This window comes from Miniopterus natalensis, chromosome 11 (genome assembly GCF_054644295.1).
Source record: "Miniopterus natalensis isolate mMinNat1 chromosome 11, mMinNat1.hap1, whole genome shotgun sequence".
NCBI lineage: Eukaryota > Metazoa > Chordata > Mammalia > Chiroptera > Miniopteridae > Miniopterus > Miniopterus natalensis.
In genome coordinates, this window is record NC_142091.1 from 69,139,058 (window position 1) to 69,151,377 (window position 12,320).

Genomic DNA, 12,320 nt, shown 5'->3' on the forward strand with positions numbered 1-12,320 from the left:
ACCTTTGACCCCGCCCCAGCTTGTTTCAAAGGTGAGAGACAGTCAAGAGAAGAGGGTAGAGAGAAACCCAGGACCCTCAGTCCCCTGGTCTGCCCACTTCCACGGAGCACGGCTCTCTGTGGGTGGGTGAATAACTGTGCAGAGCCAGTCCAAGTGTGCGTGGGGGAGGGGCGCGACAGGAAAAACAAAATTAAAACACACGACCGTTTCCTTGTCCTTGAACATTATTACAAGGAATACGGTGTGGTTAGAAATGCAAGCGAGCTGGCCCAGGACCGGAAAGTCTTTCACCGTGGGGCCTGACGGACGCCTCTGCAGCGGGAGAGGGCTCAGCAATGAGGTGGGGTCCTGGCTTCCCCGACTGAGGAGGTGCCCCAGCAGCTCCAGGGCCCCAGCCAGGAAACCCAGGTGCCCGAGGCCGAAGCCAAAAGCTGCAGAATCACAGCGGCTCTGAGCGCTCCCCACCCCAGGAATCAGGGGGAGACTAGCTGACCCCCGGGAGCAAAGGCTGCCACAAGGGCTGGGGAGAGGTGGGGTGGCTGCAAACCGGGGCAGGGGCCCCAAGAGACGCCGGCGCGGGCGGGGTCGCCTCCGAGGACCCGAGGATCCCCCGCCGGATCCAGACCCGGAGAGATCGGCGGGGACCGCATTGCTGGAGGAGGGCGGGCCAGCGGGAAGGCGGAACAGCCCGGCTGGGGGCCGTCAGGAGGGGCCCAGTGGGCAGCTCGGGACACAGAAGGGACGGCGGCAGCCGAGGAGGAGGAGGAGGAGAAGGAGGAGGAGGAGGAGGAGGAGGAGGAGGAGGAGGAGGAGGAGGAGAGGGGGCGGGGGCAGAAGCGGAAGACCGGGGCGCGGGATGCGAGGCAGCGGGCGAGGAGACCCGGGACTGAGGACGCTGACCGGCGGGGGCGGGCTGGGGCGGCTGGGGGCGTGCCAAGGGATCCGGGGGAGGGGGCTCGCGCGGACCCAGGAGGAGGGGGAGGCAGGAGTCCCCCCGGCAGCTCCGCCCGCCACCCGGCCCCGCCTCAAGCCCTCGCCCCTTCCCCCCTTTCTTCTGGCTCAGCCAGCACGAGCCACGGGCCGTGCGCCCTCCGCCCCCGCGCACCAGCGCCAGCTCCCGCGTGCCCTTCGCTTCCTCCGCGCCCCTGGCCCCTGCAAACTTTCCTGCTCACCGCCCCCCCACCTCAACCCGAGATCCGCCTGGAAAGCGCCCACTCCCTCCCTGCCTCTCCCCCGCCCCCAACCCTGGACCCCGCCCCCTCCTTCGCCCTCCCGCCTGCTCCCGCGCACTCACGCGCTCCCCCGGGATCCGGCTCCGCTCCCCTCGGGCTCGGCGCCCCGACGCTCGTCTCCGCCACGGCCGCCGCTGCAGCCGCCGTCACCGCGGACCGAGCCAGTACGAGCCGCGGGGGGGCCCGCCCCCGGCCCCGCCCGGGACCACGCCCCCGGAGCGCCTCATGAATATCCATGAGCCAATGGAAACCCGGAGTGCGAAGCCCGTGCCGAACTCGCCTGACCGTATGCAAATAGCCTCAGCCCAGGTACTCAATTATTCATGAGCCTCGCAAATGAGGGGCCCGCCCCAGGATCCGACCCGGTGAAACTGACGCAATTCAGCCGCTAATAGCGTTGGGGCAAAATGGCCACCGAGACGACTGCCTAGAGAGGAAACTTAAGGCGGACGGCCCAACACTCAGGCGCAGCGGCCCGAACTGATTGCAGCACCATAGAGTCAAGGCGAGAAAGAAGGTAACCACCGGCGGACTGGAGAGACTTCCTGTGGCCGACACCTGGGAGCCTATGCAACGTGGCCGTCCCACGTGTGTAAACTCGGATTTAGAGCCACCATGAGAAAGACTGGAAGCTCTGCTTTCCTCACTAATCCTCCTTACCTCCCGTTATGCCCTCTTCCCAGATACAAATTCTCCCTGACCTCAAAATTTGGTGCACCCCTTTTCCTCCCAAGCTTCACCCCTACTCCACACCTTTCCTGCCCCCCATCAGACTACCCCCACCCCCACCCCGCTCATCCTCCCCGCTCTCCAGGCTCAGGTTTCCCTTCTCCTGGTTGCAGAGGCCAGTCAATCCTGATTCTATTATCTAAAGCCTTGGAAGACCCTTGATTCATAGGTGATTAAGGATGGAGCCAGCAGCTGCCTCCCCTTAGCTTGGCTAATGGAGTGAAACTGTGAGAGAGACTTCCTAATCAGATCAGCTCCCATTTCTAGACTCTCAGGTGGCCCATCCAGGCAGAAGAGGGTGAAAACCAATGCTTGTCCAGCCGGGAACAGAACAGGATGTACCTGAAGACTTGATTCCTGGCTGGCCAGCAGGGCCCCGCCCAGAGTGGTGTGGTAAACACCACCAAGAGCAGTGAAGGCAATACAACAGGGCTAGAGAGAAGGCATAAGGACATGGTTTCCAAAGTCAGTTCCCTTTATTAAATGTTGATTTTTTTTTTTCCACAGACCAGAAATACAAAATAAAAGTAGAAATAGGCCCCAGTTAGGAGCTACAGGCCTGACCTCACATGACCCCTGCTGCAGCAACTTGAACAGGACAAGCAGCAGCCATATCCCTAAGGGTCGGGAAAGGACAAGGATTTGAATACCCACTGCCCTGATTCCCACCCCATCTCTCCACAAACTATAAAGAGCCATCCTTGTGAAGCAGTAGTGGAGTGAGACACCTCCCCTACTGTCCCAGCAAAGTGCATACCCCCAGGAGAGCTTGTTCAGATGGCACAGAATCCAAAGGCTACATTTCGTATGAGAAACTAGTACAAAAACATGGGTGAGGAGACGGGGGGTGTGACAGGACAAGCCCAAGGAGAGAGCATTTTCCTCCGGTCTATTCATCAGATCCCGATGCTGAGTCTTCTGAGCTGGGGGGAGTGCTGGCTAGTTCCTCTTCTTCAGAGTCCTGAAAACCAAGTGTCTCTTAAGGGGAAAGGTATAATCCCGGTTGCCCTATCAGTGCTTTTCAGTGGTGAAGGACCCCCAGTTCCCTATCCCCATCCCTAAACCAACACTAGCCTTCAGAACCCAGAATTCTGCCTATCTGCTCCATCCTATAACTTACGGACCAGCCACAAACCTCGACCCAGAAATACCTGCCACCTCCCACCCTGAACTCAGATGCCCCTCACCCTTCCAGGCCCACAGCCCCCAAACACCTGCTGTACCTCGCTCCGCCTTCTCTTCTTTTTGCTCTTGTTCTCTCCTGAAGAGCTCTCGTCACTGGACACAAACTCTTTGCTCTTGAAGCTCTCACTGAGCTGCCTGGACGATGACTTGGATGACGAGCCCCTAGAGGGTGTGGGCTTCTTTTCCATCTTCACCTTTCCTTTCTTCTTCTTCTTCGACTTGTCCCTACATTAGCAAGAGGGCCCAGTGGCTGGGCCTTCAGGCTCCCATCATCAAGGCCAAACCTCCCCCCAGCTTCAACAGGGCCTCTCTAGGTCCCAGGCACACTGCCCCCTGCACTATAAATGTCAACAGCAAGTCATGCCAACCCCAAGTGCTCCAAAGAAAAGCATCATAATGAACCACCAGAAGACTCGGGTCATGTCCTAGTCGTGTGCAAAACATTTATATTTGACATCTCTTACTTTACCTTTAAAAATTTATATGAAGGATGATCAATAGTAATATATATATTTAATTATCCCATACCTTCAAATAAAATTGACCCTCTAGGAAAATGGGCCATATTTATCCAGTGACCAGGAATTCCCTAGCATGTTACCCATACTTAGGCAACTGCCTGCCAGATTTGGGAAGCACTGCTCTCCTGCAGTCAGAGGAGGCATCTCTATTATCTTTAACATCTCAATTCTCAACTTGGACCTGCAAAAATATCTGCCAAAAAAGCAGTTACTAGGCCATTCTGTTCCCAACACTCACCTCTTAGAAGATTCACCCCTGCCCCCTTCATATTCTTTCATGGCTTTTTCGTATTCCCTCCTGGCATCCTCAGCCTTTCGATCCCACTCCTATCTCTCACACACACACACACACAGAGAGAGAAAGAGAGAGAGAGAGAGAAAGAGAAGAGAATGAGATTTCTTCCCTGATGCAGGCAAAACCTATACAGAAAAGTTCTACCAATGGCCCCCTACCCCCTCTATTAGCTACAAGATTTGCCACCTCTCCTCTCTGCTGCTACTCACCTCTTTCTTCTCCTTAGACATCCCCTTCCAGATTTCACCTGCCTTCTTGGAAAGATCTGTGATACTGATGCCGGGATGGTCTGACTTGATCTTCTCTCGGCTAGCATTGAGCCACAGCATGTAAGCAGACATGGGCCTCTTGGGGGCATTGGGGTCTTTGCCTTTCTTCACCTGCGTAACCACCCAAATGCTTTCAGCCATCTATATCCCACAGACCCCTACATTCTCCCAAAGGAATTATTTGGATCACCTACCTGGTGAAGAAATGGAGAAAGGACTAAACAGCATCAAGCTGGACTGAGAGCTCCCTAAGGGCGGGGACCCATGTCTTCCCCTCCTCTGCACCCCAGTGCCCAGCTCATTAGGGGCCCCTTTCTTTGGTTTCCTGGAACAAATGAAGCCTGTCCCCTAATTCAGACCTCCCAGAAGCTAATTATGTCAAGCACCAGAGAGGAGCAATTCCAAGCAGATACTCCAAAATCACTGGCTACAAAAAGCAGCCCCAGGAGGACCAATCGACAGGCCCCACTGGTGGTAAGCAGAAGGCCGAGAATGGCCACCCAGCAACCTCCCATTCAGAAGAGAGGCCGCACCTCCATAGGCTTCCTCCGGCTCTTGCGATCCTTGGCCATCTTGGCCTTCTTAAGCTGTTTCCGTTTCTTCTCATCCCGGTCACTGTCACCCTCGTTACTGGAGGAACTGGCAGAGGCATTGCTGTCAAACCTGCCAAGAGGAGTGGGCCTGAGACTCAGGGAGGGAGGATGGCACCCCATGGCTCCAGAACGGGTAGAAAATGAGTCCAAAGACACCTCCTGAGAAAGGGAAGTGGGAGGAGGACCACACAGCCTCCACCACCATCCCCAACTCTGCTTCCTCCCCTTCACGGAGGTGGCTTCCACCATCCCTTCTCCAGACCCAGCCACAGCAATGGGCTCTCTGATGCATCAAAGAAAAGCAAACGGGCTTCAGCTGCTCTCCTTAGTCACAGTCTAACCCAGGTCCCACTCCATCCCCAAGCATCTGGGGACAGAAATTCTGTCTCATCAACATGCTCCAAGTCTACTTCACCACTTCCTTTGAGTTACCCATCTTAGTCTACCCTATAGTGTTTCTGGTAAAAAGATAGTTATTAAAAAAACGTAGGGGGAAAGAGCTCCAGCCTAACCCAGTACATAACCATGTAATTAACAGTCCTATCTGATACATACAGAACTCCGCAGAAAGTAGGACTACCTAGACCTGCATGGTGCTGAACAGTTTTCAAGGCATTTTCATAAGCCGTTACTGACTCACTATGAACAAGCATGTGGCAAGGAGAGATAGTGGACTCCTCTAGATTTTTTCTGTTTCTCCCCAACATTTATTCTGATTCTTCTGGATTAAAAGAGTCCCAATTTTCTGTTGGAAACCACTGTGCCACCATTCAGGACAGGCTCACCCAACCGTAGGCACTAAGGGTGGATACATGGCCTAAATCTGGCCCATGAGAGCACATGCTCGTAACTCAGACTCGGAAGGGCTGTGTAACCAGGCTGCTTACTACTGCCCTGAGAAGAGAGGCACTCCTGGTGTCAAACCAATTGGATTAAGCCTGCCCAGAGCTCCTGAGGGTAACTTGGCACTGCATGGGGTAAACCTACCTAAAAATAAGGAAATCCAAAGGAACAGAAACAGATTCCCCACAGCTGCTGAGCACCTCAATACAGATGCCTAAAGTCAATCTTATCCCTGGACTGCCATTACATGAACTCACAAAATTCCCTTTTATGCTATAGTCAACTTGAGTCATATTTCTGACACTGGCAATCAAAAGTCTCAATCCATACAGGGGCACTACTGCTGTTTCACAGGTGAAAAAGCTAAAATTCAATGATGGCCCAGGAACTCCCACTGGTAAGTCTCAGCCCAGCCTCTCCCACTACACTTTCTGGCTTCAGGACATGCCTTGCACTTACAGAGCCCTTGACCATTTTTGAAGCATTTCCACCTATCACCTCACTGAAGGTCAGTAGCTTATGCTGGGACACAAGCAATGTGCAGAAATCTGTGGTTCGTTTAAGCTCACATGCCACCACCTCACCCCTATGAGGTGGAACCAAAACTCACTCCTCTGCCACGTCTTCCTCCTCTTCACCTGGGTTGAATGACTCATCTGAAAAAGAACACAGGGTTCATCAGCTTTACCCGTGGAAATCCCGCCCGCTTACCCAGACACCGGCTCTGGACACTGGGAAGTCTGACCACCCCCACACCCCGGCACTGCCAGGCTAGCCCACCGGTTTCTTCTCCTGAGTCATCGCTGCTGTCGTTGGCATTCTCTTCCCGGATCTTGCCCTCCTCCTTCATCCGCTCCAAGTAGGCATCGTGCTGATCTTCATCAGAGTCGGCATAGTCGTCATAGCTTGGGTTCATGCCCTACCCAGAGGAGAGATGGGAGTAAGGGCCAACTCACCCTGGTGCGAGAGCCCCTGCACACTCAAAAGCGCTCCCCCATGCCTGTGAGTAAGATCAGAGCAGCAGCTCCCAGAAGACTCTGGGGCTGAATTGTCCACACACAGCCAGCGTGCAGGGCCAATGCCCCGAAGACTTCCTGCCAACTGGGTTAGCCCAAGCCCCTCCCTCTCCCAATCCCACTGGGGGCTCCTGAGGGGCTGCAGAGACTGATCTAAGGTCATGCTGAGGAAACCTGCACCAGGAGGGGGAAGGGTCACACGCACCTCTTTCTTCTATAAGGGCAAGAAAAGAAGAGAGAGTGAAAAAGAAGCCAGAAGAATCCCTGCCCCTTTCCCCACCACAGAAAGAACAGGAGAGGCTCCTCCTTTCCACACACAGCGGTACCTCTTTCAATCCTCGGTTTTTGATGTTGAGTTTTTTTGCATTGACAAAATCAAACAGCTTCCCATACTCCTCCCTGTGAGGGGAGATGCAGAGTTACCAGACGGAAAGGGCCAACAAGAGGGGACTGCACGCTGTTCTGACACCATGGGCCGGGATAGACTGTGGGGCTTGAAGCTCTTGACCACATTATCCAACCCAAGAGCTCAGAGACCCTAGGAAGACAGTGGTAGAGTCTGACACTGCTCTTCAAAGAGGAACCTGTACAGCTCTCAAGAGGTCTGAGAAGAAAAAGTGGGGAGGGGTGTGTACCTAGTTACCAAACATGCACCAAGCAGGGGAGGATGGCAGAGAAGGGGACTTTTCATCTTTTTACTGGTCCATTTCACATTTCACAGTTGTTATGAGGACTTAGCGTGAAGATGTTTGTGAAATGCTTAGCCCACAGTGAGCACTCGATAAACATCAGCTGCTGTGTTCTCAGGCACCGAGCTCATTCCAGGAAAGAGAGAGATAGCATTTCCATCATGGGGGGGAGTGGAGAGGGTTAGTACTGAACACAGAACTTTAGTAATAAGGAAAACAACTCTTTTTTAAGTACAGAGAGAAAGCAACACAGAGGCTTCCAAAGGCTGAGCAGCTCAAGGAGAAGAACCAAATCCCAGGGAAGCAAGAGACAAATTCTGCTCAAGGCTTGAAGTCAGGGACAAGTCACAGGCCAGGAGGGGGCCTGGGCCTCCCAGTCACGGCTGGATCAGACCAGGATGCCCAGGAAGTGACTGGCAGAGGCTCTCACCTCTCGATGCTACTGAAGGTATACTGAGTGCCCTGCTTGGTCTCGATTTCAAAGTCAAAGGAACGCGTGGTGGTGGTGCCACGGGCAAAGTTGACGAAGGAGATCTCATCGAAGCGGATGTGCACGGGTGGCTTGTGGACGTAGATGAAGCCCCGCTCCAGCGGGTACAACAATCCAGAGCTTGCCTTGTAGGAGCAGGTGATGCACTGGGCCCCGGAGTGCCTGGAGGAGGGCGCAGGAAGCCCAGTCAGTGCCTGCCTAGCAGCAGGTGTCACGGAGCCGCAGGGTATATCTCTCGGGAGGAACACGTATGCTCAGGCCCTCAAGCGAGTGAACCTCACTAATGCTGCTCCGACGCGGGTGACTTGACCCCATCAAGATACAACTCGACCAGGCCCGTAAGGGGCTGCGCTCCCGTCCCAGAGGGATTTGCCAAGGAGACGTGGCACGCCCCACCCCCACAGCCCAGGACCGGGGCTGCACGCTCACCCTTGGAAGTTGCCCGGGACCGTGATCTTGCGGTTCACCAGTGCCTTCATGACCCGGCTGACCATCTCATAGAGGGACCCCGACATGTTCTTGGTGAGGCGCCCTTCGAAGCGCTTCTCCACCTCTTCCCTACAAACAGAAAGAGGCGGTAACAAGCACAGCCGCCTTCTCCTGGCGACAGAGGGGGCACGAGTCCAAGGAGCACTCACTCGTTCATGTTGAGGGTCAGGGCAATGTCCTCGTCCTTGGAGAACAGGAGGATCAGGAAGTGGTAACGCGTCTGGCCCTGCTTGATGGGGGGATCCAGGCTGATCTGGGAAGGGAGGGCCGACAAGCCTGAGCACCGGGGGGTGCCCCACGGGAACCTGCTGCTTAACTAAACTCCAGTGAAATCCATCTGCCAATGACTCAGGCAGAATCCAGGTAAACCCACCCCCGGTGGTGTCTGCTCACCACAAAGAACATCTGGCGCTGGTCCTTGTGGGGCAGCAGAAAGAGGCGCAGCACCGTGGTGTAGGGGATCTTGTAGTCGAAGGTCTTGCCGTGCAGGTGCAGAAAGGTAGGGTAGATCCGAATGTCGTACCGACCTCGGGGAGTCAGACACTGCAGCTCCCGGAAGATACAGATGGCGTCTCCAGTGGCCTGGATCACATCCGCCTTAGACAGCACATTCTGGGCAAAGGCCTGCAAAAGCACACACCGGAAATGGAGCGGCAGATCCTACTCCCGGGCCAGCCAGGCCTGCTCGGCACCATCTGCCCCCAAACTGACCAGGGGAGGCCTCACCTCAACAGGGTCCACGCCATCCTCCTGGGTGGGAGGCACATAGAAGCGCACCTCCATGAGCGATACCTCTGCGTCATCATTCTGGTGGAACTCCAGTGTCACCTCGTTCTTGCCTGTGGTGCACTGGGACACATTGCTGAGGGGTATCTCGAAGACCGGCTGGTCACCAATGTCAAAGGAAAGCAGCTGCCCTGTGGGGAAAGGACTATCAAGCCACAGCTCCTCCCCTTGAGTCTGCATAAACCACATTCCCACCAGACGTAGGTGCCCTGAGGACGGGGCACATTGTTCACACTGTACCCCCAAGACCAGGCACAGTGGTCCTCAATAAATACATGATGAATTATAAACAGAGAGTAAATTAGAGACAAGTGACAGAAAACAAAAGAAGTTAAAGGCTGACACCCTTTATCCTACCTTCTCCCCAAACCTCAACCTGACCCAGGACTCACCACCAAACTTCACCGTTCCCCAGTTCCAGCCCTTCACACACAGGTCCTTCTCCATTAGCTCAAGGCGATAGTGAGTTTTGAAGAAATCAGAGAGTTTCTCAAACTCCTGCGGGTGGAGTGGGGAGAGCAATCCCAGTAACCCTGGTGGTTTTAACACAAACTTGAACATTCTGGGATTATCTATTTCTGAGAAATTGCCCCAATATACCTTTTATCAGAAATCCATGCTGACTTAGGGTCTCAGCTATAAAACTGTTTAAAAGGATGTTGAAAGAGGTTGTTTCTGGGGACTGGATCTCTGGGAGGGGAAGAGCAGAGTGAGGAACTGACAGCTTGTGGTTATGGGCCTCACAGTGCTGTCTTTGTGTAGGTATTGCTTTAATGAAAGTGAACATTAAAATGAAGTGGACATTAAAATTAAGTAAAGTCTTTAACTCAAGCAGTTCAAAATGGAAAAGCAAAACCCAAACTAAAGCATCAAGCTAAGACTGCACTTGGTTAAAGGCAACAAGCAGAAACCACCCAAAAACCAAAATGGCAGAAAATCTTCTGGAAGTCAAGGCACAAAGACACTCCGAGACTGACACCCAAAGCTGAACACCGCCAACTGCTTAATGGCCTCAATGGCTCTGCTCTACGAAGCCCAAACAAGTAACCGCACGGTTATCAGAGGAAGGAGGCCCAACTCTCTCTGGAAGATTAAAATTAAACAAGATGGCACCATTAAAAGGGAGTTTATGGCAACAGGACACCTCACCGATTCTCGGAAGCCGTCATACTTGTAGACATGGCCGTTCTTTGTGAGCAGTTTAAGTCCATGGCCCAGAGCCACGCGGCGCCAGATGCCTTCGGTCAGCTCCCCAGCCTGGATGTTGTCCACTTTGCCCGTCTTACTGTTCTTGAAGATGATGCCCTGGCGGCTCAACCGCAGCCGACCATCATTCTATTGGAAAAATAGGACCAAATGCACAAGGAAGGCACACAGTCCATATGGGGTATGGTGCCGCCCAGCACCCACCCTATTCTAGGCTGGCCAGATATCAATCCAGAAACAACAGCTGAAGTGGCGGGGGCCAGTGAAACGGGACAAGTAGCCAGGAAGCCTGGATTCTACTCCTGCCTCTGGCATCCAGAACCCTTGCAGGGCCTCAGTTTCACGATTCAGGACTGAGCAGCAGATAGGGTCCCTTCAAACCCTGAGAGCCTGTAACTCTTGTACTCTTCTCACTGTTGCCTTTGTTGGGGAAACACCAAATACATGGGATACTCTGACTCCTCTTCCAAAGTAGCAACACCCTCAGAGAGTCTACTCCTCTCCCCTCCCCTCCCCTCCCTCCACCCGCGTCCAAAGCCCAAGCCCTGCTTACCATGGAGCCTTTCACCTCCTGGTAGATGTCGTTGAACTCCAGCGTTTCTGCCATGCTGACCTGCCCCTTTTGGCCTCACCTGGGAGCTGGGCCCCAACTCCTGGATGGGTGTGCAGATACTCGGCAGGCTGGGGATCTGAATTCAAGAGGGAGACACGTGAGCACGAAAGACAACAGCGCGCTCTGCCCGCGGATGGGGCGGGCGGCCGCCCCGGGTCCGCCGGGCCGCCGGGATCGCCGCCGCCCGGGCGCCTGCGGGCGGGCGCTGCCGACCCCGAGGGCGGGCCCAGCCCCTGCGAGAGAGCCGGGCCCGGAGCAGCGCTTACACCCCAACCAAGCGCAGACCCTGGGCGCTCCGCCGGGCGCCATGGCAACGAGCAGCGGCACCCCAGGGCCTGCCCGGACCCCGCACTTCGCCCGCGCCCAAGCCCAGCTCAGAGCGCAGGGTTCCCCTCCCAGCGCTTCCCCGCGCGTCGCGACCCCAGACCCGGGTTCCCCCCTCCCCCTAAAATGGATTCGCCCGCTGCCCGCGGATTCGAACGCGGAACGGCCCATCTGGAGCGTCCCGCGGGGGGAGCGGGACTCGGTCCTCCTTGGGCACGGGGACGGTGACCACCCACCTCCTCAAGCTGCAGCCTCGCGACGGCCCGGGTGCGGGCGGTGGGCGCACAGAGGGACGCGGGGGAGGGGGGGCGGGGACACAGGGGATGAGGGGGGAACACTGGGGAAGCTTTTCCCGCGTGCGCCGCCCAGGGTCCCGCCACCGGAAGCTGTGCTCGAACCATAGAGAGGACGAGCTGGCTAGAGAGACGCGAGCTGGCTGCGAGGCGGTCGCGTAGAGCGTCGGCGGCTCTGGAGGACCTGAGGGCAGCGGGCCGGCGAGGACGTCCCACCCGCGTGGCATCGGACAAGGAAATGGGAACGCGTGGGACTCTTTAAAAATTACACACTTGTTCCCTGGAGGACGAGGGTCTAAAGAGAAGTCGTGTGGTTTTCTTTTAGCGGACTTTGCGCAGATGCGCGCGTACGTGCGTTAGATGGATGTGGGCCCCTCTCCTGCACAGTAGTGGCTTCTGCGGAGTGGGAAGGGGTCCCTGGGACCGGGAGAAACACTTAGGATCGCGGCGGGAAAGGGCCCCTGCCACCCACCGGCTGCGAGGTGCACGCAGGTGCTGGAGTCTCTGCCCGCCCCGCCCCCTGGTCACGTGGGCCTGGCCCTTTTGGAAATGAGTCCACCGTCTGCACCCAGCGCCTCCTTCTCCAACCGCAACGTGGGGGCCCCTGGAGGAGCCGGTGTCAAGTTCAAGTGCTGGCGTCTGAGGCACCAGACGCACCTTGGAGCCAACACTGATTTGAAACCGCATCAGCCTGGCACCGCCGAAGCCATGCCCCCCCCCCAGATAGTCCTGGGGTGCGCCTTGAAC

General features: G+C 55.8%; 2 protein-coding genes across 3 annotated transcripts in view; both read right to left on the minus strand.

The window, feature by feature from the left end:
• Window positions 1-1,375, minus strand: part of CNOT12 (CCR4-NOT transcription complex subunit 12) — a 28,030-nt gene extending 26,655 nt beyond the window's left edge. The window contains exon 1 of one of the 2 annotated variants that reach the window (XM_087821883.1): window positions 1,295-1,375. The gene's annotated coding sequence lies outside the window, so the exon portion shown is untranslated. Of the gene's footprint in view, window positions 1-2; window positions 746-1,294 lie in introns of those variants that run through there. The other variant, XM_016200540.2, reaches the window with a different exon arrangement.
• A 1,043-nt stretch (window positions 1,376-2,418) lies between these two features.
• SSRP1 (structure specific recognition protein 1) lies at window positions 2,419-11,581 on the minus strand. The gene is made up of 17 exons (XM_087821884.1): window positions 11,517-11,581; window positions 10,897-11,032; window positions 10,287-10,472; window positions 9,530-9,635; window positions 9,078-9,268; window positions 8,745-8,975; window positions 8,501-8,604; window positions 8,292-8,420; window positions 7,803-8,024; window positions 7,010-7,082; window positions 6,448-6,586; window positions 6,278-6,323; window positions 4,765-4,894; window positions 4,172-4,342; window positions 3,906-3,994; window positions 3,185-3,371; window positions 2,419-2,922 (listed from the first exon to the last, which is right to left on the minus strand). Exons 2-17 carry the CDS (start codon window positions 10,948-10,950, stop codon window positions 2,851-2,853), a joined length of 2,130 nt encoding a protein of 709 aa, XP_087678010.1. The 5' UTR covers window positions 10,951-11,032; window positions 11,517-11,581; the 3' UTR covers window positions 2,419-2,850.
• Window positions 11,582-12,320: the final 739 nt, after the last annotated feature.

Coding starts and splice junctions, on each gene's coding strand:
- SSRP1 (XM_087821884.1), bottom strand. CDS start 10,950: ATGGCAGAAACGCTGGAGTTCAACGACATCTACCAGGAGGTGAAAGGC. Junction 7,083..7,802: donor ACCTTCAGTAGCATCGAGAG/GTGAGAGCCTCT, acceptor CTCCCCTCACAG/GGAGGAGTATGGGAAGCTGT. Junction 6,324..6,447: donor TGACTCAGGAGAAGAAACCG/GTGGGCTAGCCT, acceptor GTTCTTTTTCAG/ATGAGTCATTCAACCCAGGT.